The sequence below is a fragment of the Tupaia chinensis genome, unplaced genomic scaffold (genome assembly GCF_000334495.1).
Source record: "Tupaia chinensis unplaced genomic scaffold, TupChi_1.0 Scaffold000492_1, whole genome shotgun sequence".
In the NCBI taxonomy this organism is placed as follows: Eukaryota; Metazoa; Chordata; class Mammalia; order Scandentia; family Tupaiidae; genus Tupaia; species Tupaia belangeri.
Window position 1 is genome coordinate 1041932 of NW_006160004.1, and position 26765 is coordinate 1068696.

The window sequence follows — 26765 nt, forward strand, 5'->3', positions numbered from 1 at the left end:
GGGAGAGGGGGGTACCCATGGCAGTCGGCTTAGAGATCTATCAGGTTAGCCCTTGCTGTGCACTGTCTGTCACTTGTGTCTCTGTTTTGTGCTCGTCAAGGTGCTGACTGGCTGCCACATGTCTCTAGAAAACTGTTACAGCATCAGCTACACCCGCTGCTGCCTGCCTGGGCTGCTGCCACCCTACCTGTGCAGCTCCCTTGGCTGCTTGATTAGTTGGTTCTGCGTGGAGCGCTTCTATTGGCATTGCCTCTCCTGTCCATGGTACCTACTTCCTGCATGGGCTATTCAGAGCTGGCAGGTGTGAGTCATGTTTACCTGAGCTGTGGCTGCTCTGAGGGACCCATTTCTGTGGCCTGAAGTGGCCTCTGGAAGCTTCTAGCTGAACTTTCAGTGGGTTGCACTGTCTGTATTCAAAGCCCTCCCATCCCAGATGTCCCCAAGAAAGCTGGGACATCTGCTCAGCCATTTGCATGTCATGTGGTATTGGTGAGACAGTCAGCACCTCAGTTTCACTTGTTAACCAGTTTGGGGGCATCACTTGCCCCCCTCAGTTCTGCAGGAGCAGCAAGTGAGGACGTCAGATCCCTGAGAAGGATGCAGAGTCTCGGTGCTCAGTAAGGGAGCTTTGATTGAAGAAAAGTTGTCTTCTTCATGTATTTTTTTGGAGAGGTTTTTGTTGTTGTTATTGTTATAGGACACATGCGCTCGCCAGAGAGACGGAGAGATAGAAAGCAAGAAATCACCCCCCAGGGAGATGGCCACGCTGCAATCCCTTCTCCTCCATTCTCCTCTTTGAATCTTGGGCATGCATGCACACATGTTTAGTGTGAGTTTAAGCCACCAGGTCCGGGACTCGAACCACAGTCAACTACATGGGAGTTCAGCAACATAGTCACTACACCAGCTGCTGGTCCCCTTTCTTCATGTATTTTTAACTATCCATCCCTCTGTACTGGGATGAGATAGGAAATAGCAGAAGCCAAGCAGCAGTGGCCATGTGTCAGCTGTAGCCCCAGAGGCCTGGCAGCTGTATCGTCAATTACGGGGATGGGGCTGCACACAGTCCCTCTTCCCCTGAGATGCTCTGATTTCAAAACTTGGAAGCTCTAGACAGAAATGAAGGATTAGCCTAAAAACCAAGCTTATTTGCATAATATGAGCGGGACTTCAAAAAGTTAATTGAAAAATGAAATTAAAGGACAAGTTTATTTTGGTGCAGAATTTTGAAATCCATGCGAAGTGTTTTATAATACATTTTCTATGACCTTTTTGAAGAGCCTGCAAGTATTCCTTGCTCGCCGTTACATTTTTGGTGGTGCTGAAGTTGGGAGAATGTCTGTCTAGGTTAGACCACTGAGCTGTGAATCTGCATGTGATGGAGGGCTGTAAAGTGTGTGTAGTCTGATGGTGTCTAGACCCGTCCACGGGCCCTGTTTGTGCTCCCCCTGGTCTGAGAGGCATGGGTGGGGCAGCGGAGCAGGCCTTGTGCTCGTGACTGTCAGGATGTGCCAGGGCATAGCAAGGCTTCAGGCCAGGCCCTCTGGTAGAGCACACATGACAAGTTCCCCTGGAAGATCCTCTACTATCTCAGGGCGCCCCTGCCCCTGCCCCTGCCCCTGCCCCTGTCAGGTCCCAGTGGGCATTTGTTCCCAGTTGCTGTGTCTGTGAAGATTTAAGTTTCAGCCTCCACACAGCAGGTGATGTGGAAAAAAGGCTGCTGTTGGACCAGGTGTCTGTCAGGGTCCCTGAGCTGCTGACATGGAGAAGCCTCTAGGGTGCAGGGGAAGCCCCCTCAGGAAGACCAGGGGGTCTAAGACAGCATTGCTGTCGCTCAGCAGAGGGCACCTCTCAACTGCAGGGAGCAGTCAAGTGTCTTCTCCCTCCACCTGCCGAATGGAGCTAAGGAGAGAGAATACTTTTGTCCAGGGTCGTGCTGCTGCTTCCACTGGGTTGATTGGGGGGAGGCTCCCTGTGCTTTCTAGTAGGCCCAGCATTATAAAACTGTGGCCCTTCCCAAAGCCAGGCCTTGTCTATAATGTCCTTGTTCTTAAGAATCCGTGCTAAGGAAACTTGACAGAAGAAAACCCACATTACAAAGATTGCATTGCTAAATTATCTACAGTATCAAAGTTAATGAAGTGAATTGTGATCAGTGAAACCAAAAGGACTTTGTGAGGGTGGAGGAGTCGTGTGAACAGTGCCACAGTTAGAAAGGCGAGCAAGAACATGCTGGCGCGGGCAGGCGGTGTAGCATTGCGCACACTGGAGGGCAGGGTGCACTGAGCAGGCCTCCAGCCCACTCCTGCCTTGCAGAGGGCCCACCTCCACTGCCCTGCCCAGGGTGTCCCCACTGCCCCCTCCCCTCGCTCCAGGACCCTGGGAGTGGCCTTGGGCCATGCAGTTGGCCCTTCTTTGTCTGGTTCCCGGGTTGGGTGAGCTCAGGGTCAGGCCCCCTCAGGCAGACCTCAGCTAGTTCCATCTCTCTAGCTGGGCTGCATGTTGGGCACACCAAGAGGAGCTAAAGGTGTGGCAAGGCCGGAGGCCCAGCCTGGGTGGTCTCATCTCGCTGGTGCTGGCCAGTAGGTCTCTGCTGTCCCCGAGCACATGGGCAGTGCCTGGAGACAGTTGCCTGTCAGAGCTGCCATCTAGTGGGTGGAACCCAGGAAGGCTGCTTAGCGCTCCCAGCAGTGCACAGGGTGGCCCAGATGTCACCAGGGCCTGGGCATTTAGACACTCTACTGTGACTCCATTGTGTAGCAAAGAGGAAACTCATTGTAGGAAATGACCACTCATGGGGCCAGCAGGTGGCATAGTGGTTAAGGTGCTGGACTTCCAAATGGCCAACCAAAATTCCAGTCCTGGACCCGGTGGCTTGAAACTCATGCCAGGTGCATGTGTGTGCATGCCCAAAATCCTGAGAAGAGATGGGAGGAGAAGGTATCGTGGTCTGGCCACCCCCCTGGGGGGTGATTTCTTGCTGCCTCTCTGTCTCTCCAGCGATCGCATGCACCCTATAGCAAAAATCTCTAAAAAGAAAGAAAGAAAGAAAATGGCCACTTGTGGTGTTTCTCAGGGATTTGTGTATTTGGCCAACAGTGCTGAGTCTAGGCCTTTAAATGGAGAGGGGACCATACCTGTGTCACTGTACCTGCCGTCACTGGTGTAAGGGAGGAGAGGGCAGCACTGCCGGGTGTGTAGGGCTGGCCCATGACAAGGCGAGGCGTCCCTGTGGATGGGGTCATGGTAAAGGGTGACCTGGGACTGATTCTGCAGGCAGAGCAGGTGGGCATTGTGAGTCCCTGGCCTCCTGCAGGGAGCGTTTGCTGATGCAGTGGGTCAAAGTGGCATGGTGTGGTGCTGTCAGGACCCTGGGAGGAGCAGAGCCCTAGATTGGCTGTTTTCCAGGAGGGATGGAGATGAGGTTGGAACACTGTGATGTGGGTGTTTCTGGAAGCTTTGTGTTGTGTGTGTGAGTGTTTGTATGTGATGTGAATGTGTGTGTATTTGTGTGTTGTGTGATAGGTAGATGTATTTGTGTTGTGGGTGTGCATGTTGAGCATGTTTATGTAATTGTGTATGTTTGTGGTATGCATGCATTTGTGTGGTACATGTTCCATATGTGGTGTGTGTGTTTATGGTATGCTGAGTGCGAGTATGGGCTTCGAGTATGTTTATATATGTTGAGAGTGTTTGTGTTTGATCTGTGCTTGTGTGGTATGTGGGTGGCATATTTATGTATATCTGTGTGGTGTGTATGTTGAGTGTGTGGTGTGTGTTCAGTATGTGTGTGTTGCATGCAGTATATTTGAGTGGAATGTGTTGAGTGTGTGGTGTGTGTGCACTAATGTGATCTGTGTGTGTTGAGTATGTGGTGTGGGTATTGAGTGTGATGTGTGTGTTGAGTGTGGTGTGTGTTCAGCTTGTATGCGTTGAGTGCATATGGCATATTTGAGTGGTACGTGTTGAGTGTGTGGTGAATGTTGAGTGTAGTATGTGTGCATTGAGTGTGATCATGTGTTGAATATGGTATGTGTAGGAGTTGAATGTGTGGTGTGTGTGTGTGTGCGTGTGTTGAGTGTAATCGTGTGTTGAGTATGGTATGTGTAGGAGTTGAATATGTAGTGTGTGTTGAGTGGTGCGTGTGTGTGTGTGCATGGTATGTGTAGGAGTTGAATATGTAGTGTGTGTTGAGTGGTGCGTGTGTGTGTGTGCATGGTATGTGTAGGAGTTGAATATGTAGTGTGTGTGTGTGTGTGTGTGTGTGTGTGTGTGCATGGTATGTGTCTACTGAGGGCAAACCTGGGAACCAGCAGGCTCTGTCGAAGGGTGTTGCAGTGTGTTGGAGGGAGCCTGAGAAGGGATGGCTGATGTGCCTGTGGGGCTGCAGCAGGAGCAGGTGGCAGCTGAGGCTTCAAGCAGGAGGCTTCTGGAGGGGAGGACACCTCCTCTGAGCAAGGGTCAGGGGCTGTCCAATGGGGCAGAGAGAGGGAGAGGGCCCAAGGTCAGCTTCGGTGCTGGCATGTTTCCCTGGCTGCCCTGGGAGGGAAGAGGGCTGGTGTCCTTGGAAGCAAGACTGTCTGCCTTTCAAGTTGAGCAGATGCTCAAGCACTTCGATGGCCCTTGGTGCAGAGTTGCCATGGGACAGGTGGCCCGCAGCAGCCTGGGCCAAGTCCTGCCAGCTGTCAACTACAGAGGCTGCTCTCTGCCTATGTGTACTGCCGTCGCCGGGGCCACGAGCTTGGACCACGGGGCTCTTCACCTCACGGTGTGTGTTTGTTTGCTCTCTGGACAGATGACAAGACGTTCCAATGTGAGATGTGTTTCAGATTCTTCTCCACCAACAGCAACCTCTCCAAGCACAAGAAGAAGCACGGGGACAAGAAGTTTGCTTGCGAAGTCTGCAACAAGATGTTCTACCGCAAGGACGTCATGCTGGACCACCAGCGGAGGCACCTGGAAGGTGAGCGCCCTGCTCTGCAGCACGGGGGCTGCCACTCCTGAGTGCCCTCTGCCGATCGGATCATCCTCCTGCCGGAGCCCGGCTTGATCCAAAGATGAAAGACGAGGTGTTAGTGGCCCGTGTGCAGGAGAAGCTCTGGGACTTCTCCTCAATATGGACTGGGGAGAAAGAGCAATCCAGGCCCTTGGTTGGATTAAATGCCATCAAGAGTATTTCTTCAAACAGTTTCTTTTCTTTTTTTTTTTTTTTTCTTGAGAGGTTTTTGTTATAGGGTGCATGCGCTCGCCAGACAGAGAGAGAGAGACAGAGAGACAGAAAGCGAGAAATCACCCCCCAGGGGGGATGGCCACGCTGCAATTCCTTCTCCTCCATTCTCCTCTCAGGATCTTGGGCACGCACACACACGTGCCCGGCATGAGTTTAAGCCACCGGGTCAGGGACTCAAACCATGGTAGACTACATGGGAGTCTAGCGACATAGCCATTACTCCAACTGCTGGTCCCTTCAAACAGTTTTTTGATCTTGTGAAAGATACTATCAGTATTACAGAAAGTAGGGGGGAAAACAGTGTATGAAATTATGCATGCCATAGGCTTCACCCTAGGTGCAAGACAGATGTTCTGGGTGGATGCTAATGGTGGGAGGTGGGAGTGATGACCCCTCCCTCCTTACCCTCTGCTCCCCAGTGACCTCTGGTGTGCCTTTACCACCAGGGTCCATGCCCAGGGGTAGGAGCTGCTGACTGGGTGCAGGGTGACAGAGGGCCAGGTGCAGAGAGGGAGACCTCTTTACAACTCACACCTAACTCAGGTTGGCTCACTCCTGGTTCTTTCTCCCATGTGGGAGCGGAGCCTAACCTGTGGCTCATACTGCAGCGGTGGTCACTGCTGCCCTGCCAGAGCCTACTCAACAAGCCAGAGTGTTATACCTGGTTACACAGGGTGCTCTCAGAATGGGTCAGCGGTGTGGAAAGAGACCCTGAGAAGTGCTTTTCTCCCTCTGTTCAGAGTCCCTGTTTCACATGAGCTTTTACGTCTGCTTTGGAACTGGCCCCATGGCCTGGTGGCTAAGGGAGCCAGATCCCATGTGGCTGACTGCATGGAACTTGTGGCTTCAAAAACATGCTGGGCACTTGGGCATATGCGCCCAGAATGCGAAAAGGAGGAAAAAAATGGAGAAGGGATTATGGCATGACCATTCACAAGGGGGATGCTTACTCATGTTCCCTCTCTGTCTATCTTGGGCAAGTACACATGCCCTCTGGCATAATTAAACATAAATTAATTCATTAAAAAATGAAAGTTCGCTTTGACCCCACTTCTGAATAGTGTGCCATAAAACTAATGATCTCATAGCTGCCTTTTCACCTTGAGCCTGATTTGACTGATTTAATTTGTGAGAGACACCTATTCTAATATTGGATCGTTGGAAAAGTCATGGCGTATTTTCCTTTGTTTTTCTGTGCAAAATGCACATGACCTTTCAGATGACCCAGTAGTATATTTTCAATGAAAAAAAGTCTGCTTTATCCAACCACCTGAAAAGATCATGACTTGGTCTTGAGACTAGATTATGGAAAAACACCTTCTCCGATAGTCGTTCATGAGAGCCCTTCCACACTGGAGACTTGAAGCCCCGCCGTCCTTACATTTCCGAATGCGGCTGCAAAGACTGAGCACTGCACGGCCCTCTGCCCTTCCCTGAGGGCCTGTTTAGGGGCAGCCTTAGTGGCTGCTGCTGCGATGGTGTGTGGGTGACATCACCGACAGTCACTTACTGGTCCTTCTGCTGTGGGCTGCCCTGTGCTCTCGGCCAGCTGGAAAGGATGCTGGGCTTCATTAGAACTGACTGGCCTTTGTGAGCTCTGTGGTGTTCACTCTCCTGCTTGGTGGGGCTTGGGATTTCAGGAGTGCGGCGGGTAAAGAGGGAAGACTTGGAAGCCAGTGGGGAGAACCTGGTCCGCTACAAGAAGGAACCTTCTGGATGCCCAGTGTGTGGCAAGGTAAATTCCCCCTATCGGTGTTGAGAAAGGAAGCATATCTTTTTTTAGCTTAGAACTCGGAATCCTGCCCACAGAGTGCTACAAGGAACGTTCTTGGGTAACAGAGGGTCTTAACCTGAAGCACCCACTCATTTGGTGTGGTCATTGTGTGGACCTCTTTGGCACCCAAGGTGGGCTCCCTGTGAGAAAGAATTCTCCTTGGCAGCCTTTCTTCGGCTGTGATTTTTCCACCTTAGCTGCTCCATGGCTCACACTCTCCTGTGTAGCGTCTTTGAGTCATTGTCCTCGTGCTAAGGACAGGACAATGTGCCGAGGAAGTGGGCAGTCCGTGGCTTTTTTGTGCCTATCAATGCCAGCCTCCCCTGCTTGGGTGCCATTGTCCGAGTGGGAACACCATTGACCCCTTAGTTATGTTTATTGGGTGCCAGGCACTTCCTGGTGAGCCGCAGGTGATGCCTCCGAGGGCACTATCCTGGCATCGGCTTGGGATTCAGAAGCCCAACTACTTAGCAGAGATGCTGGGGCCTTAGCTCCCACTTCTCCTAGAAGATTCCAGGGCCCATATGTAGGGTGCAGGTGTTCATGGTGCTCAGATCCCCTGCCCTGGCTTTGCTGTCAAAGCCACACTGGGCTGCTGCATCATATGGTCCCCTTCTGACTGGGAATGCCTTCTCTTGTTGGTTCCTCAACTGCCATGAGTCAGATATTAGTAAAACATCCTCCATGTCCTCAGAGACTGGAACCTGTGTCCCTTGTGGTCTCTTAAGCCCATGCTATAGAATAACTGCCTCGGGAGTGGCTCCAGGTAGGCCTGCTACAACCTCACGTGTTTTTTGAGGGCACTGGGAGTGAAGTCACCCAGTCAGGCACCTCAGCAGCCAGTGCTCAGCTCCACGCACCAGCACATGTGGTGGCCTGACAGTCCTTGTCAGCCAGCTCGTAGCAGCATCACCAGATCTTTCAACCTTTTCAAGAGAAAATGGAAATCCGTGTGTATATATGAGATTTTCTGATATTTTTCTGGCCACAGAGCAAGCCAAAGCAAGTGCCACCTGCCAGGCAGTGAGGCCTGTGAGCCCCACGCTGGGCTTTTAACTTGGAGCTGAAGCTTAGGGCTAGTGGGCTGGGGGCAGGGAGGGGAGGGTGCAGAGCTGGTGAAGAGGAGTGTGTGCGGAAGTCCAGGTGGCCCAGTGTTCACGGGCAGAGGTGGACACAGCCTGTACCTGTGTCTAGTGTCCCTGGTCATCCGGCCTGCCAACTTCTGGCCCTCGGGGAGCACTGTCGGGAGACGGCATGTGCAGAACCCCCAGCTCCCTGCCTGGCACTCGGACACCTTTTACTCTGTGCAGTGTTTCTTGAATCCAGGGCCCAGGCAGGTGGGGAGATAGCACATGCATATTGGTGACTGGATTCTTTGGTGCTCCAACCATTCCTGGTCCTCAGCCTAGTCTGCCCCATAAAGACAAAGGAGGTGGTGACACCTGTCGCTCTGTCCTTTCTCATACCTGCCCAGTTCTCACCAGCCTGCTTGCACTCAGCTCCCACTAACCTGCCTGGGCTGTGGCCCCGAAGTTCTTGGCTCCTGAGTTGTCTGAGGATCTTGGAAAGAGATGCCCCACGATGACATTAGTTCCCTGGTCTTCACGAATCAGTCACCTTCTTTCACTCATCTTTGCATTCTCTTTGTGAGCCTGGGGGCAGCTGGGTGAGCTGCAACACCCAGGGGATGCTTGGCCCCAGTGAAAGACCATTTATATACTCAGAAATAGAGGGACCCTGGGTTCCGGAGGTCTCGACTGTCAGCCTGGTCCACTGAAGGCCATGTCCGTCTTGAGGACTGCAATATTCTCACCCCAACCTGGTGTTCACCACAGAGACTCGGTGGATGAGAGTAGGAAGAGCGAGGGGGTATCCACACCCGCAACTTAGGCTGGAAATGTCAAGTAACTGGGCCTTGATGTGAATGTGTTTGAAATTATGCACACACCAGGCCTGATTTCTGCTTTCAGAAAATGTGGTTGTTTCTGCTGTTTACTGGCTCCTTGGTAGGCTTCATCCTAGTGAAATATTTAAGTAAGCTGAAAGAAAACTGAGCTGAGCTACCATTTATGGTGAAGACTAGAGTAATTAATTCTGCACGATCCTGTAAGCACACATTAAACGATTCAGCATGTCATGCTTAGTCTAGCACCAAGCGAGTATTTTATTTCTCATACTATGGGCTGCTAGGATCTAAAGCCTAGGGGGAAAACGTGCTGCTTTTTCATGTGTGGTTGTGGGGGACCTGGAGGAGCCAGCCGACCCCTTCAACCCGGACCGTGCAGCCCCTCACCGGCCGCTCTCCCATAGGTGTTCTCCTGCAGAAGCAACATGAACAAGCACCTGCTGACCCACGGTGACAAGAAGTACACCTGCGAGATCTGCGGGCGCAAGTTCTTCCGCGTGGACGTGCTCAGGGACCACATTCACGTCCACTTCAAGGTGTCGGTCCTATGCCACCCTTTCCCCAGGACACTCCCATGGGACATGGCGGGACCTCAGGGCCAGCATCTGTCCTGTTCAGCTCGATTGCTATAACAGAATACTGTAGATTGGGTGGCTTAGCTACAGCAGACCTTCTCTCACTGCCTGGGAGTCTAAGACCAGGGCTTTGCCGGTGCAGTATTTGGTGAGAACTTCCTGGTTTGTAGATAGACCTCACCACGTCCTCACATGGTGAAAGGGCAAGGGGTCTCTCTCAGAGCCCATTTGTAAGGGCATTAAACCCATTCAGGAGGGCCACACCCTCATGACCTAATCACCCCCCAAAGGCCCCACCTCCTAATACTGTCACTTCGAGGGTGAGGTTTTAAACTGTGTATTTTGGGGGAGTATAAACAGTTAGCTAATTGCAGCCTCCTCAGGTAGTAGTTACTGTATCCACATTTATTCTCTTCCAAATGTGTTTTTATGACTATTCGTTTCTTCTCATGTGGTCCCACGTCCGTCAGGACTTAAAGTAAAAGTCCCACACTGTAGGTAATTTCTGGAGAGAAAGAACTAGAATCAGGATGTTGGCATTTGCTTGCCTCCCTTCCTCTGAGGAAAGCCAGGCACAGAGTGGGAGCTCGAGGGAGCACTGAGGAGTTGGGGTGGCTAAGGGCGGGAGGAGTAATGGTCCAGGAGAAAGGCGGGCAGATAGCGGCAGATGATAGGCTCAGGTAGAGGTGGGCAGCCCAAACCCGGCGCTGCCCTGCAGTCCGCCCTGGATGTGGGCACGAGAGGAAGCTGGTGAGGACATGAGAATGAGTTTCTCTGATATTAGGGGCCGAGCCCCAAGGGCCATGCTGGATGGGCCAGGGCCCTGTTCTGTCCCACGGGGTTCACAACGAGTGTAGCTTGTGAGGACTTCCCGTGCGTGCGCGAGGCATTTTCTTCTCCGTTCAGGTGAATTTTTACTGGCCCCAGTGTACAAGTAACCAGTGAAGCTCTGCGTGCCGTGTGGGAAACTGGAACTCGTGACTGTTTTCCAGGACATCGCCCTGATGGACGACCATCAGCGGGAAGAGTTCATTGGCAAGATTGGCATCTCCTCTGAAGAAAACGACGACAATTCCGACGAGAGTGCAGACTCGGAGCCTCACAAGTATAGCTGCAAAAGGTGTCAGGTATCTTGACAGCTGGCCCTCCTTTAAACCCGGGGGCTGTCTGGAGAGGAAGGTGGTCATTGCAGGGCTATGGGGTCCCCCAACCCTCTTTGTTCCCATAGGAAGGAGCCCTTCTCCACCAGGGGTTGGGCTGGGCGAGTGCCTGCACCTCTGACGCGCCTTGGCAGGCAATCCCTCACCTCGGTTTTCAGAGACAGTAATTGTAGGTCTCAGAACCAGCCTCCTGACCCATTCTGTACATGGATGTGGGAGTACTGGCTGGGGTGGGGCCAGCCTCCTGATGGACAGCTGCTCTGGCCAAGCCTGGGGCCCTTCTCAGTTTTTCTTCCCTGCCCTCAGGTCTGAAGCACTTCACAAGGACCCTATACATGGAAGGGATTTTTTTTTTATTTTTTAAGGAAAATGCTTTTTTCCAAAGGTTTTGGCAACTTGCTGTAGGAACCTTTGTAAGGGACTTCAGTAGGGGCCAGCAGGTGGAGTAGAAGTTAAGGCACTGATTCCCATGTGGCTGACTGTAGTTCAAGTCTCAGATCTGGTAGCTTGAGAGTCATGTCAGGCATGTTATGCCCAAAATCCCAGGAGGTGAAGGGACTGTGTCATGTCCTTTCCTCCAGGGGGGTGATTTTTCACTTTCCCTGTCTCTGTCTCTCTGTCTCTCTCACGTGTTTATGGCAAAAATATTTTTAAAAAAGGGAGGAGGAGCTTTGGGAACAGCCATGGTCCCTACTGAGCCCTTAGTGTCCGCTCCTCTCTGTCATGAATCCTGGGCTCTCACGGTGCCTGTCAGGGCCTTGGTAGGGAAACTACCTAACCAGCCAAGGGGCCAGGCGGTGCAGGGTGTCAGTGCTGCCTGTCTGTCTCGTGGCCCCACAGCTCACCTTCGGCCGGGGCAAGGAGTACCTAAAGCACATCATGGAGGTGCACAAGGAGAAGGGCTATGGCTGCAGCATCTGTAACCGGCGCTTCGCACTCAAGGCCACCTACCACGCCCACATGGTCATCCACCGCGAGAACCTGCCGGACCCCAACGTGCAGAAGTGAGGCCCTGGGAGCGGTGGCCCGAGTCCTGCCCGAGGGAGGGGCGTTTCCTTGCAAGGAGACAGCTTGAATGAACCACAGGCAGCGTGGGCCAGTTATGTCCCTGGTCCCACAGCTGGCGTCCTGGCAGCACCTGTCATCTCCTGGGCCTCGGCTCTGTGCTCTGTGCTCTCACCTCCCATGACAGACCTGTGGCCTGAGTGGGCTATGGCACAGCAATAGCTTGATTCTTGGCTGCCTCCAGGAGAGCAGAGCCCTTTCCCATGGTAGTTAGGTTTGACCAGGGCCAGGCCAATCCTTTGTCCCACACAGAGCCCATAGTCAGTGTCCTGTGGTTGGTGAATGAGCAAATGAACTGTCCTAGCCAGAGAATGGCCATAGGGCAGCTGTTGAAAAATGTCCACAGACCTCGAGTGGTGACTCAAACCATACCATTGATTCTCTCACATCCTGGCGGCTGGACATCTGAGGGCAAGCCTTGGCAGGGCCTGTGGGCTCTCTTTGGCATGTGGGTGGTGTCTCCTCCCTGTGCCCTCACATGGCCGTCTTTGTGCGTGTACCTGTGTCCTCATTTTCTCTTACAAGGACACCAGCCACTGGGTTACCGCTCACCCTAGTGACCTCATGTCAATTTAATCACCTCTTTGAAGGTCCTAGTTCCAAATACAGCCTCTGCTGGGGTCCTGGGGATCTGCACTTCTGCACATGCATTTGGGGTTCACAGTTCAGCCATGTCCGGCTAAAATATCTGCCTTGGGGTTCACAGTTCAGCCATGTCCGGCTAAAATATCTGCCTTGTTTATCACTCACGTGGCCCTTGTGCTCACCTGTGCTGGTAGAGGTGCCTGGGCAGGTGCCCTGTTGTGCAGAGCCCCTGAAGGCCTCTTCTTCCAGGTACATCCACCCCTGCGAGATCTGTGGGCGCATATTCAACAGCATTGGAAACTTGGAGCGCCACAAACTCATCCACACAGGTAAGTGGGGACCCTTGGGCTGCCAGGCCGGGGTGGCAGAGGCTCTGTGCATATAGCTGTGACTCCCCCAGTGCCTTCTGCAGGTTCTCCAGCTGCTCCCAGCCCCACCCCCACCACTCAGCATGGCCCTCCCTGCCCCTCCCTCTTCCAGACCTCAGCGGCCTGCTCTTGCCAAAGAGCCCCGCCCCCACCCCCCAAGAATCCTATGTTCCATCGCTGTTCAGGGCCCGTGGCGCTGCCTTTGTGCGATTACCAGATTCAAGTTCCTGGCTATGAGCTGTGGGGGTGTATGTTTGCAGGTGTGAAGAGTCACTCCTGTGAGCAGTGCGGCAAGTCCTTCGCCAGGAAGGACATGCTCAAAGAGCACATGCGCGTGCACGACAACATCCGCGAGTACCTGTGTGCCGAGTGCGGCAAAGGTAGGCACTGCGCCGGGGGAAAGAGGGTGGGTGAGGCTGCCTGGTTGCGTGGGGGCCAGGCGCGCACACCTGCTCTTTGCCGGGGAGGCCGTGAGCACTGGCTTCTCAGAGGGCACCCTGAGATGCCCTGACTTTGTCACTGACGTAGAAGGAAAAGCACTCAGCAAATGCTTAAATCAGGACTCAGGAAGAAAAATAAATAGTCCAAAAGACAGAAAGATAGATACATTTGAAGGCACAATAAACCATTTCACAAGTAGGAAAGTGGCATGTCACATAATTGTTGAAGTGCAGCATGGTTGTTGGAATCACCAGATGGTCCCATAGGAGGGTAGAATCCTCAGCATATTAACCACCGAATGGAATCAGCCATGTGTTAGGAAATTAATGCACCAAATTAATTCACAGGCTGGATAGAGGAGCTCCTGGGAGATGTGACACTGCATGAGAGGTTTGGCTAGAGAGGGGTCCAGAAAGGCCCCGTGTGCGCCCAGGCAAGCCCCGTAAAAGGGCAGGTTGCTGGATTGCCAGCCTCTGATCCAGCCTCTCACCACCTGTAGTTTTTCTTACAGAGAGCGTTTGGCGTTTTTTTTAATCAAGAATTAAAAATAATATTTTAAGGTGAAACTGCTCTTCCATAGTTGGAAACAGGTCTGCTCACACCCTCCCACACACAGCATAGGAGCCCATTACCAGACTAGGGATGCACACTGGGGCTCCATTGCAGGGACTCTTGCTCCCCCTACTGGCCTCATGTGGCACAGTTCTGTAGCCAGCAAGGTCGTGGGGCTCTGGCTTCCCAAGTCTGGCAGGAGCTGGATGAAGTTCACCCCCTTGTGCTATGGCAGGAGCCGGTTGAAGTTCACCCTGTCATGGACTGAGATAGAAGGTTTCCTGGGTAACCTAGTGAGCAAATGGAATAGAAGGGAGCTGTTTACAGCCTGAGACAGAACTGTTTTCAGGCTCAGCAGCTCTCCAAGTTCTGAAGGCGGCAGCAAAGGTCTGAGTGCAGAATCTGCCCTGCTGCCCAGGGGAGGACAGCTGCAAATTCATAATGTGAGGAGGTGATGACCTAGCATCGGCCCATCTGCTGCCTCTTGGCTGGGTCCACTTGTGGTCAATGGGACCAGATGGTACATGGGAACCACCGGGTGGGTGTGCCAAGGTGCTACGCCTGGCCCAGAGCACCCATGGCCCTTGCCTCCTGCAGCTCAGGCTGGGTCTCCCGGCACTGCGTGCTCACCCAGGGGAATCCTGGGCCTCTGCTTCAAACCCTCTTCCAGGGTCTTCCCTCTCTCTGGCCTGAGTGAGTAAGGTTGTGAGGTATTTCAACTCCTTAAAACTGGGTGACATTAAAGTAGAAAGCCACTATTTAAGCCATAGAGTGTCCTATTCTCAGTTAACGTCATCAGCGCCAAAGGAAACCTAGTCAAACTTGCCTGGGTCTTAGCAGCTTCTCCGAGTGGGCCACAGTGAGGATAGGAAGGCCACCAACAGCCCTGCTGTTGCTCACAGGCATTGGGTGTTGGGCAGTACAGAGGCCACAGTGACTCTGTAGTGGCCTCCAGGGGCAGTGACTTCCCAGGCAGGTCCTACTACAGATGGAGCGGGATCTTGGGACAAGCCCCTGAGGCCTGCCCCTAGGTCTGCCCCAGAGTCCTGGGCACGGGCACCCTGGGGCCAGCCCAGTGTGATCTGCTCTTGTCCTGGAAGGCATGAAGACCAAGCACGCGCTCCGCCACCACATGAAGCTGCACAAGGGCATCAAGGAGTACGAGTGCAAGGAGTGCCACCGCAAGTTCGCGCAGAAGGTCAACATGCTCAAGCACTACAAGCGGCACACAGGTGAGTGAGCACCGTGCAGCCGGAGTCCCTCATGAGCCGTGAAAGGCAGTGAGACAAGGCACATGACAGGAGCCTCCCTTCTCTTCCTCCCATGAGCCCCAGGCTTGCTGAGGAGCCTCTGGGCTGGGGTGCGTGACTGTGGTCCTTGGAAGGCACCCCCTGCACGTGCACCATGTGCAGGTCCTGCTGGGGCATTTTGCAACACCTGTTTGTTTGCAAACGTCCTCTGCTAGCACTCGGCCATGTTCCCAGCAGGAACGTGTGCACAGGAAGTGATGAGCTGGAGCCTGGGAATGTGCGGGCAGGCTGTTCATTGTACCCCCTGTGAGGAAGGACTGCAGGACGGCAGGGCACAGGGCAGTGGTGAACTCACGGTGCATCTGAGGAAAGAGCGATGAGTCGTCAGAAATCCTCTCGGGACCAGCAGTTTGTGTAATGGCTATGTTGCTGGACTCTCATGTAGTCAACCGTGGTTCAAGTCCCAGACCCGGCGACTTAAACTCATGCTGGGCGCATGTGTGTACACGCCCAAGATCCGGAGAAGAGAATGGAGGAGAAGGGATTGCAGAGTGGCCATCCCCCCCCGGGGGGTGATTTCTCGCTTTCTGTCTCTCTGGTGAGCACACGCACCCTATAGCAAAAACCTCTGCAAAAATAAATAAATAAAAGGCATTCCATAGGGCTCTTCCCTGTCAATATAAGGAATGCTCTTGCTTACCGGTTGAAGCCTGACAGGGCAGCTGTCAGGGCACAGTGTCAGGGATGGGGTGAGCACAGGGCACTTGTTGCCCAAGGGCTGGTGTCAGTCTCCTCTGCCACGGGCATTGGCCACTGCCCGATGGCCTGGGAGGGGTACCTGGCGTCATGTAGGCTCTGTGACCTTGGGGAAGATACTGTCTTTCTATCTCCTAGTCTGTTTGTGTGGGCTCGCCCTCCCCTTGTGGCTGTTCCCCTGGCTGTGGTCCACAGTTTACCTTTCCCCTTGGGCATCTTTCTGGGACCATTCACTTCTCCCTAAAGTGTGGCTCTCAGCCTTCCTCATGTGGTGGTCTGCTGGGGTACCAGCTCTCAGACTGTTGACCAGAGTCATCCAAGAGGCTCTGTTTGATTTCCCCAACACTTCCTCGGTGAGAATGTTCTGGACTGCCCATGCCTTTCTGTAAAATCCTAACCCACTAAGCTGTGCAGACCATGCTGGGGCTCAGCTTCCTCATCTGTAAAATAACAGATCTGAATAGTGTTCTTTCCCCCTTCCCACTAGTTCACGATTCTTTAGATGCTAACTAAACCTGGTTAGACCACGAGGTGCCCGCTTCACAGCTACCAGTGAGGGGCTGTCAGGGTGCTGGTTCTTTTGCCTTAGTAATCTGGGAACTAGTTATACCGTCCATTCCTGTTGTGGAAGTATGCTGAGCTGTGTGTTTATGATTTGTGATTTTCTGTTACCAGTGTGAGGTCAATGAAAAGTTTCCTTAAGGGCTGACCCAGTAGTGCAGTGGGCATGCCCTTTGCATAGGCAGACAGATCCTACCTGGATGACTGTGGTTTGAGTTCCATCCCTGGTGGCTTAAAAAACATACCAGGCCGAAGGGACCAGCAGTTAGCGTAATGGCTATGTCGCTGGACTCCCACGTAGTCAACTGCGGTTCGAGTCCCGGACCCAGTGGCTAAAACTCACGCCGGGCACGTGTGCGTGCATGCCCAAGATCCCGAGAGGAGAATGGAGGAGAAGGGATTGCGGCATGGCCACCCCCCCTGGGGGGTGATTTCCTGCTTTCTGTCTGTCTCTCTCTGTCTGTCTGGTGAGCACACGTGCCCTATAGCAAAAACCTCTCAAAAAAAAAAAAAAAATACCAGGCCAGTGTGGGTGCATGTCGAAAATCCTGATGGAGAAATGGAGACGGGATTATGGTATGACTGCATCCCATTGAGGGTACTTCCCCTTCTGCCTCTGGCAATTTAAAAAAATGGTGTGTTTTTAACAAAAAGCAACAAATCAATTATATCCTTGGTCTTGCCCCTGGACCTGGTCAAGTACCACCCCCCCTTGTTCTGGGGTCTGTGCCCCCTCTTGAAGGGGGAGTGGGGTTAAGTACCTCTGGCTAAAGCACTTATTAATCACATGCAATTAAACATGCCTTTTCTGCAGGGATTAAAGATTTCATGTGTGAACTTTGTGGAAAGACCTTCAGTGAGAGGAACACGATGGAGACCCACAAGCTCATCCACACAGGTAGGCCGTGCGACCTGAGGGACACTCAGGCACACTGCAGGCGGGGCCATCTGAGTGGCGGGGATGGAAGTGACTATTCTGTTCTGCAGACCTTTTCAGAATAGTCTTGGGCATAAAGGTGGTCCCTCGGCCCTCTAAAAATCAGCCCACTACAACTTTCAGGTGTCCATTCTTGAATTTTCAAATATCGGCACAGTGATGCAGTGCTCTATGCAGGATGAAAGCCACACGCTCGCCTGTCGTGGGGCCACACCGCTTGTTGCCCTGGGCCTGACCTGGCGGGTGGCTTTGGCAGGATGTGGGGGGTAATGGACTCCTCACCCAGTGGGCTCAGGGCCCATGGGGGTGAGCCTGCTGGTGACCTGTGCCTGTCTTCCCCCTGCATGTGTGCCCGTGCGTGTGTGTGAGCAGTGGGCAAGCAGTGGACGTGTTCCGTGTGCGACAAGAAGTACGTCACCGAGTACATGCTGCAGAAGCACGTGCAGCTCACCCACGACAAGGTGGAGGCGCAGAGCTGCCAGCTGTGTGGGACCAAGGTGTCCACCAGGGCCTCCATGAGCAGGCACATGCGGCGCAAGCACCCGGAGGTGAGCCTGCAGGCCCCGCAGCCCTCTGCCCTGCGTAGCACAGGCCAGCCCCCGCTCCGCCCTCAGTCTCATCCCCACGTCTGCTGCTCTGACACTCAACCCCACTGGCTCACTGACCCCGTCCTCTATGGACCCTGAGTTCCTCGAGCAGGTCCTGGTCTCACGCTCCTGTCTGAGTGCACCGCCTGCCATGTAGGAGGCGCTGAATGGAGGAAGAGGGTGGCAGAGCCTCAGTCCATATTTTGCTAAGATTGTGGCTCATGTTCTCCCTAGAATTAGAGCAAGATGGAAGCACTACCCTGTCCCTCCCTCCGTCCTTCCCATCAGTGCAAAACAGGGAGCCTGCACGTGGTGTTGGGGGCATCAAGGGGCACGGTGGTACCCCATGCACCTGTGGCCGCAGGTGCTCAGGAGACTGAGGACCATGACACTGAGACAGCACACACACCCACATGTGTGCACACAGAGAATGACCTTGAGGACTGAGAAGGAAAAGCTGCTCAGTTGCAAATGGAGCCTAGCTCACCTGAAAGCGTGTTCTAAAAGGTCAGGGTTGTTAAATAATTAAATGGGCTTTAAAAAGAAGCAAACTAGAAAACAAACCCAGAAGCAAATATAGGTAAGTAGTTATCAGATCACTAGAAGACGACTCTCTCAAGTGTGGAAACAGCAAGAGAAGGTGAGAACAAAATACTCACAGGGTTAAACGTACTCAGGACAGAGTAGGTGTGGAGGTCAAAGAAAGACGCAAGGACACATGAAAACCGTGTAAGCTCTTACTGCCCTTAACAGACTATTATCAAAGGTAATAACCGTTCAGGGCCAGATGCTGGTGCACTCTGTGAGGTAATCCCACACGGGAGGGTTCCCAGTTCAAGTCCAGAGAGGTCCTAGAGTAGGCTGGGCACACATGTGTCCATGATCGGGGCTAGCTGAAAGCCAGGGGTGGGCCATAGTAGCAGGCCCCTATTGGGGTGCGCTCACTTCTCTTCCTCTCTCTCTCTCTCTCCCCCTCTCCCTCTCTCTATTTCTCCCTCTCTAGCTCTCTCCCTGTCTCTCTCTCTCCCTCTCCCTTTGCCCTCTGTCTTACTCATAAAGGAAAGAAAATAAACTTTAAAAAGAAAAGGTAATGCCACTCAATGAGCAAAGCATGAAGAACACTGTGTATATGAAGAGAGAACTGGTGAAAGAGGAGGTGCACGCGGTTAAAGCACACATAGCCTTCACCCACTGCAGATGCAAAGGCTAACAGCAGGAGCCATCCTCTTTTGCCCCCCTTTTGCAGAGGGAGGACTTTTAGGCTCAAAATGACTATGTTGGGCCAGTAAGTGCCATGGTGATTAAGGCACTGGATCCCACATGGCTGACTGCAATTCAAGTCCTGAGCCAGTGGCCTGAAAATCATGCTGGGCATGCGTGCATGCGTGCACAAAATCCCAAGAGGAAAATGGAGGAGAAGGGGTTGCAGTATGCCTTTTCCTCTCTCCTGTCTTTATGCGTCTCTCTCTGATAAGTGCATGCATCCTATGACAAAAATCTACCTTTTTTTAAAAGAATTATCTATTTAATTAAAAAATTGTTTATCAGCCATGTGGGAGTCTAGCACCTTAACCACCATGCCCCCTGCCAGCCCCCATTTATTTAATTTTTTAAATTAATATTAGCATTTAATTTCCTATAGGGCATGTGTGCTCATCAGAGAGAGAGAGAGAGAAAGTGAGAAAGCAAGCCATCAGGTCCAGGACTGGAACTGCAGTTAGCCATGTGGGATTCTAGCCCCTTATCTACCACGCCACCTGCCAGCCCCTATTTATTTAATTTTTAAAATTAATATTATTATTTAATTTCCTATAGGGCACATGTGCTCATCAGAGAGAGAGAACGTGGAGAAAGGAAGCTGCCAGGTCCAGGACTCGAACCACCATTGGCCATATGGAATCCAGTGCCTTAAGCACCACACCACCTGCTGGCCCTGGCGAAAATCTTAAAAAAAAAAAAGAAAAAAAAAAAGACCATGTTTCTAGTTGGCACAAGCTGGGCCTGCTCTCTCACAGTTTGGGGTTTCTCTGGAAGGCAGCAACAGTATCGCTCGGGTGTTTGTCAATGATTATCCCAGCTCCTCAGTGTGCAGGTAGAGGTGCGATCCAGTGAATGATGGTTTAGCAATGTGTTTGCACATACTGCATGCTTGCAGAGGATTCCAGGTAAAATTGTGACATGCTCATTCTATAAAGGAAAATAATGGCCCGTTTACATGTATCAATATGGTGTGCATACATACATGTCATACTCATCATGTATGCATTTAATGAGGTATAAATGAGGGGGAAGTGGGTAAAGAAAGGAAGAAACGTTCTATAGGGTTTTTCCCCTGGTGTTGAAGTTACAAATACTTTCTTAGCTTCATATTTTTGTTTTCTAAAACCCCTTTAGCAAGCGTTTGTAAGAGCGCATTCTGCTTCAGACATCACTGAGTGTGCCCTTTTGCCCCAGAACTTTGCTGTGTTCATGATTCTCTGCAGCCTGTGGGGCTCCCCTGAGGCCGTGCAGAGATTTAACCACCTCCCCAGCTTTGCTGGGTCCCTGAGCTCACACCTACATGCTCAGACCTCTTCCCCACTCAGTAGGAGCTCAGATTCCCCTAGCTGAGCTCTACTTATTTGTACCTAGTGTCCAGCTAACCTTTTCACCTGGGAAAATAAAGTCAGGTGTGCAGGAGCCCAGCTTAGCCTTCCAGTGTCAGCAAAAGCACCGAGCTGTCAAATTCTCAGCCTGGTGGAGGAACTGCTTGCTCACCCAGCGGCCCTGAGTGAGGCTGATGTTTGAGCAGTTTAGCTCCATGACTATGCAGGCTTATGAAGTGAAATGTATTAATAAGAAGCATGCAAATCAATTTTTGCACAGTGTTTGATACTCATTGCTAGATAGAGGGGGATTTCGAGCCAACATCTTGAGAGGCAGAGTCTTTTAGCCAGGGCTACAACCAGCACACACTGAGAAGAGGGACCAGTAGGCGCAGGTGGAGAGCGTGCTGCAGTGGCTGTTCATCTACTTTGTTCTTCAGTTTTCGTTTTTCAAGCCTCTTCTCTGCAGACCATTCCTTTAGCTCATTTCCCTGTAGTTTCATTCTATATTGACTCAAACTGGTGCAGGTTAACTTTCTATTCACGATGAGCACTGTATTCAACAGATAACCAGCCAGGGTCCGCCTCACCTCCTGGGCAGTTTGAACAAGAAACAAGGAAAATAAGAAGTAGACAAAGAGATCAAGTAATTATAAGCTAGGAGAGATGATGTCAAAGAGACAGACCCAGAAACCAGAGTGAGGGGAGGGGACAGGAGGGGTGGGGTGTTTTGGCCTGCCGGTGCACAGTGGAGGATGGGCTGCCTCAGAGAATGTGGAGTGGCAATGGTCCAAGCCAGGCTGACCCCCATACTGCCACTGACTAGGTCAGGGAGTGTTTGCTGCCATCAGACTAACATACTAAGCACAAACTGCTTTCAGAGAGTCAGGAGCTTTCAGAATCATAATACTATTGAAACTGTGGTCTTTCGCTCTTCTTTGAATAAATATTACATTAAAAAATCAAAATGAACCAGCAGATGGCGTAACAGTTACGTCGCTGGACTTCCACATGGCTGACCACAGTTCAAGTCCCTGACCCGGTGACTTCACACTCAGACTGGGAGTGTGTGCATGCATACCCAAGATTCCAGGAGGAGAATGGAGAAGGGATTGTGGCATAGCCGTCCCCCCTAGGGGGTATTTTCTCACTTTGTCTCTTTGTTTTTCTCTGTCTCTCTGGCAAGTGCACATGCCCTATAGCAAGAATCTCTCAAAAAAATAAAATAAAAAAACACTTTTTACTTTTAGTCATATGTCCTGAGAAGAGTAAAGCCAGTGAATGCTTTTACAGTTGTTCTGTGGTATCAGCTTCCAGACTATATGACTAGAACACTGATGGAGTCATTGATGGTGGAGGTGGTGATGGTGATGGTAGAGGCGATGGTGAAGGTGGTGGTGGTGGTAATGGTAGAGGTGGTGGTGGTGGTGATGGTAGAGGTGATGGTGATGGTGGTGGTGGTGATGGTAGAGGCAATGGTGGTGGTGGTGGTGGTAATGGTAGAGGTGATGGTGGTGGTGATGGTAGAGGCAATGGTGAAGGTGGTGGTGGTAATGGTAGAGGTGATGGTGGTGGTGATGGTAGAGGCAATGGTGAAGGTGGTGGTGGTAATGGTAGAGGTGGTGGTGGTGGTGGTGGTGATGGTGATGGTAGAGGCGATGGTGAAGGTGGTGGTGGTGATGTAGAGGAGGGTGCTGATGGTGATGACCGTGGTGGTGATGACAGTGATGCTGGTGATGGTGGAGGTGGTGGTGGTGGTAATGGTAGAGGTGATGGTGGTGGTGATGGTAGAGGCAATGGTGGTGGTGGTGATGTAGAGGAGGGAGCTGATGGTGATGACCGTGGTGGTGATGACAGTGATGCTGGTGATGGTGGAGGCGGTGGTGGTGATGACGGTGGTGGCAGTGATGGTGAAGTGATGGTGGCGATGACGGTGGTAGCAGCAGTGGTTGAGAACACATCCACGGCAGTCTGGATGATCTGCTCGGAATCCTTCACAAGCATCGTAGTATAGATTTGTGCCAGTGTCCATGGGAGAGAGTTAACTGGGTTCAAAGTCTCCATCAGCATTTTGGTGAATATTATGATCACCCTTTGTTTGCCATTTCAAAGTAGGGCCCAGACCTTGTCTTTGACTGGAAGTCCAAAGATGCCATTTTCTACTAGCTTTCTTAAATAAACCATGTCCAATGCATAATCTGCAATTTTCCATTTTTATTTTCTTTATTGAACAAAAATTTAGAATACTTGCAAAGGTGTTTGGGTGAAGAACCCTTACAGACTCTTGTAAAGTTTCCCCACGGCTAGTTCCCTTTATTAGCAACTCACTTTATTATGCCTTTGCAATGTTTTGGCCCTCTCTCTGCACTTGGGTTCTGTGGTCTTATGTATGATCTAATTTAATGACATAGTCACAGTAACAAGTACCTGGGGACTTCAGAAGTTCATGGAGATGAATTAAACTATGAGTTTACTTGGGGCCAACCCCATAGTGCAGTGGGTAAGTGCTACTTGGAGGGAACTAGATCCCACATAACCAACCGGAGTTGCATGCTGGCCCTGGTGGCTTGAAAACCATGTGAGGCACATGTATGTACAGGCCTGGGATCCTGATAAGGAGGAAATGGAGGAAAGGGCATGGGGGTGAGACTATACCCCATTGGGAGGTGTTTTCTTTTCCCCTCTCTCACATGCATGCAGCCTCTGGCATTAAAGAAAAAGCAGATTGGGGGGCCAGCAGGTGGCATGGTGGTTAAGATACTAGACTCCCACATGGCTTACTGTGGTTCAAGTCCCAAACTTGATGGCTTGCTTTCTCACTTTCCCTTTCTCTCTCTTTGCCTCTCTCTGATGAGCACATATGCCCTATAGTAAATCAAATCATAAAAATGAAAAATAAAATTAAATCATTCTTTTAAAAAAAAGTAGAATAGGAAAAATAAAAATCAGGATAGTTAAAAAGAAAATACGCATTTGTTTTGGTGCAAATAAGTTTTGAGATTCATGCAACTTATCATAACTTGTATTTTCCATTAAGTTTATGAAAACTGGTTATACGCCTAGCATAAACAGGTTTGTGGGCAAATATCACACTCTTGGGCAGTGAACTAGTGGGAGGGCTTTGGGGACACAACGGCACAGAGTCACCACATAAACAATGTTGCTGAATGAGGGAATGCCAGTTTTACATTATTCTGGAAACAAAGTTGCAAGGTTGGTCCTGAGCAGAGGACAGCTGGGAATAGGGAAGATGTCTTTGAGGAAATAAGAGCTGGTTGATTCCAGGTTCTTTGGCAGATGGCCTGTGCCATGGTGTGTCTGGGTCCCCATTCCTGTCATGGTCAGCAGAGTGGCTATTGGGTGGGCACTCTATCCCCACTCACTGCTCCTGTGCCCCTCGCAGGTCCTCGCTGTGAGGATTGACGACCTGGACCATCTCCCAGAGACTACCACCATCGATGCCTCCTCCATCGGCATCGTCCAGGTGAGCACAAAGTTAACCTGCTGGGCGCAGGAAACTTCTCGATAAGCAAACTGCTGAGTGAAGCATAAAGGGCACAGCTAGGCGGTTGGGAGGAGAACCCCCTGGTCTGCACCTCACACTAAATGGTCCAGTGCCAGTCTGGTTTTTGGTCGTCTCCCCCAGAGAAAGCATTTTAGAGTATCTCTTAGTTTCTGTAAAGTGTCTGCACTTAATTTTTTTTTTTTTAAATAAAAACCATCTCTTCTCCCATGTGTATCTCACTTTGGAGAATAGATGTTTTTTAGAAAAGCTTAATGGGGCTAGCAGGTGGTGTGGTGCTTGGGGTGCTAGACTTCTACATGGCTGATAGTGGTTCAAGTCCCAGACCTTGCTTTCTCACTTTCCCTCTCTCTGTCTCTCTCTGGCAGAATTAAAAAATAATAATATTAAATTAAATTAAATAGTTCTTAGAAGAAAAAAAGAAAGAAAAAGAAAAGCTTAGCATACAGGCCAGCAGGTAGAATGGTGGTTAAGGCACTGGATCCCACATGGCCAACTCTGCAGTTCACGTCCTGGACCTAGTGGCTTGAAAAACATGCTGGGCATGTGTATGTGTGTGCCCCAAGTCTCTAGAGGAGAATGGAGGAGACGGGATTGCAGTGTGACCATCCCCCTGGAGATCTCCCTCTCTCTGTCGCTCGGCAAATTATGTGGCCAAAACCTAAAAGAACAAATAAAAAACCTTAGGGTAATTAAATTGTTCTAAACAAAATAAGTTTGAATATATTAGAGAAACTTACGTTTTGAAGGAATGTTTAGGGAATATCTTTATAACTTTTTTTAAAAATTGTCAGTGGGTACATGTGCTCATCAGGGAAAAAGAGACAGAGGGAGAGGGAGAAAGCACCCCCAGTGGGCACAGCCGCGCTGCAGTCGCCTCCCTTTCTCCATTCTTCTGAGATCTGGGAGATGCAAGCACATGGGCCTGGCAAGTTTTCAAGCTGGGTCTGGGATTTAAACCACACTATCACCGTGTAGAATCTGGCTTGTTTAATCACTAGGCCACAGGGCTGGCCTATATATATATAGATATATAGGGGTGTGTGTGTGTGTGTGTGTGTGTGTGTGTGTGTACAGTTTTCTTAATCTCAAAGAGACTATGTCATGCTCTCAGTTTTTTAAAAAAATATTGCTTATTTTATTTTATTTATTTGTATTTTGTTTGCTATAGCGCACATGCATTCCCCCAGACAGGCAAACAGAGAGAGAAAGAGAGAGAGAAGGAAAGTGAAAAAGCAAGCAAGCCACTAGGTTCAGGTCTTGAACTTTGGTTGACCATGTGGGAGGGAGTCCAGTGTCTTAACTGCTACACCACCTGCTGGCTCTGTGCTCTAAGTTTCTTGTTTTGTTTTGTTTTGTTATGTTTTTTAATAGTTGTTTATTTAATTTAATTTATTCATTCATTTATTTTAATTTGACTAGAGAGAGAGAGATAGAGAGAAAATGAGAAAGCAAACTACCAGGACTAGAACCGTGGTTGGCCATGTGGGAGTGTCTTAACATCTTAATCACCATGCCACCTGCTGGCCCCATGCTCTCAGTTTAAGACTGCAGGGAGGTGGGCCTGTCTGGAATCACCATTTTAGCTAGTTGAGAACATTCTAGCCTTGGGCTGAGCTCATGAGGGCTGGCTAATTACCCTTTCAAACTAGCATAAGACAGTTAGTGTTAAAGATGTTTCTAGGCCAGACCCCAGCACAGTAGTTTAAGGAGCTGCATTCTACATGGTCAACTGCGGTTTGAACCCTGACCCTGGTGGCTTGAGAAACTCCACGTACCTATATGTGTGCCCCAAATCCTGACATGGAGAAGTGGAAGATAATGTATTGTGGTGTGACCGTGCCCCACTGCGGGGGGGAGGGGGGTGTTTCTCTCTCTGTCTCGGTCTCTCTGTTACTCTCTGACAAGCACACATGCCTCTGGCAATTAAAAATAATCCTGAAACCAGAGGAACTTGCCTGATCCCTAGAAATGCATGTCAACAGACAGCTATGGTCACTCTGCTACCTGTGGCAGCTTGGTGGCCCGACAGCTCCATCACTGACTGCAAACATGTCCAGGAGATGCTGCAAGCATGTTCCCTGGCACCCGTGGATGTGAATGGTTAGCCAGGTCTGTGCTAAAACTAATTTCCCTGCAGCCTGAGCTGACCCTCGAGCAGGAAGATCTGGCTGAAGGGAAGCATGTGAAAGCAGCCAAGCGAAGTCACAAGAGGAAACAGAAGCCTGAGGAGGAGGCAGGGCCTCCGGTGCCTGAGGATGCTGCCTTCAGTGAGTTTGCAGAGAAAGAGCCTGAATTCACAGGCAACGTGGGCGATGAGACCAACTCTGCAGTGCAGAGTATTCAGCAGGTGGGCTATTTCTTTATGTTCCTCTGTGGGGCCTGGTCACTCTGCAGGAGACAGCATTCCCTGGGAGTGAGAGTGCTCCACACACGTGCCTCTGGTGCCTCCTAACATGGACAGTATATGTGGCAGGCTTTGCAGGGTGGAGTCATTCTGTTTTTTGCGTAAGCATTCTTTCACATGAGCATTTCCAAGTCCTGTCCAGCGAGTCACACTTGTCATTATTAATAGCACTGTGGCATTCTAGCATGTTACAGAGAGGCATCCCCCCCTGGTCGGGCATTGGGTGTGTTCTTTCCGGTTTGAGGAGTTGACAGATGGCCTGCCTAAGTGCAGAAGTACAGACTGGGTAGTTACTGACCAGTCACAGAGAGCAGGACCCTGCATGCCTCGGGACCCCTCCAGAGAGAGTTAGAGATTGAAGCAAAGGTGAGCACGGCCAGCCAGCCCCGCGTCCTTCAGGGGAGCTTCCTCTGTGGGCAGTCTTTGTCAACTGCTTTTGAGCCTCTCCATCTTGAGCCGGTCCATGTCTGACCCTGCAGCTTGCTCTCTCATTCTTGGAGATG

The 26765-nt window shown here is 51.1% G+C and overlaps 1 protein-coding gene across 2 annotated transcripts in view; it reads left to right on the plus strand.

Annotated features, from left to right (window-relative positions):
• PRDM15 (PR/SET domain 15) overlaps positions 1-26765 on the plus strand; it is an 81485-nt gene that overhangs the window by 53081 nt on the left and 1639 nt on the right. For both annotated transcript variants that reach the window (XM_006156374.2, XM_014590855.2), the window contains 12 exons: positions 4796-4963; positions 6871-6965; positions 9315-9446; positions 10478-10612; positions 11486-11649; positions 12545-12624; positions 12924-13043; positions 14757-14888; positions 17038-17121; positions 17533-17708; positions 23736-23816; positions 25996-26205. In XM_006156374.2, coding sequence (XP_006156436.1) covers positions 4796-4963; positions 6871-6965; positions 9315-9446; positions 10478-10612; positions 11486-11649; positions 12545-12624; positions 12924-13043; positions 14757-14888; positions 17038-17121; positions 17533-17708; positions 23736-23816; positions 25996-26205 — 1577 coding nt within the window. The remainder of the gene's footprint in view (positions 1-4795; positions 4964-6870; positions 6966-9314; positions 9447-10477; positions 10613-11485; positions 11650-12544; positions 12625-12923; positions 13044-14756; positions 14889-17037; positions 17122-17532; positions 17709-23735; positions 23817-25995; positions 26206-26765) is intronic.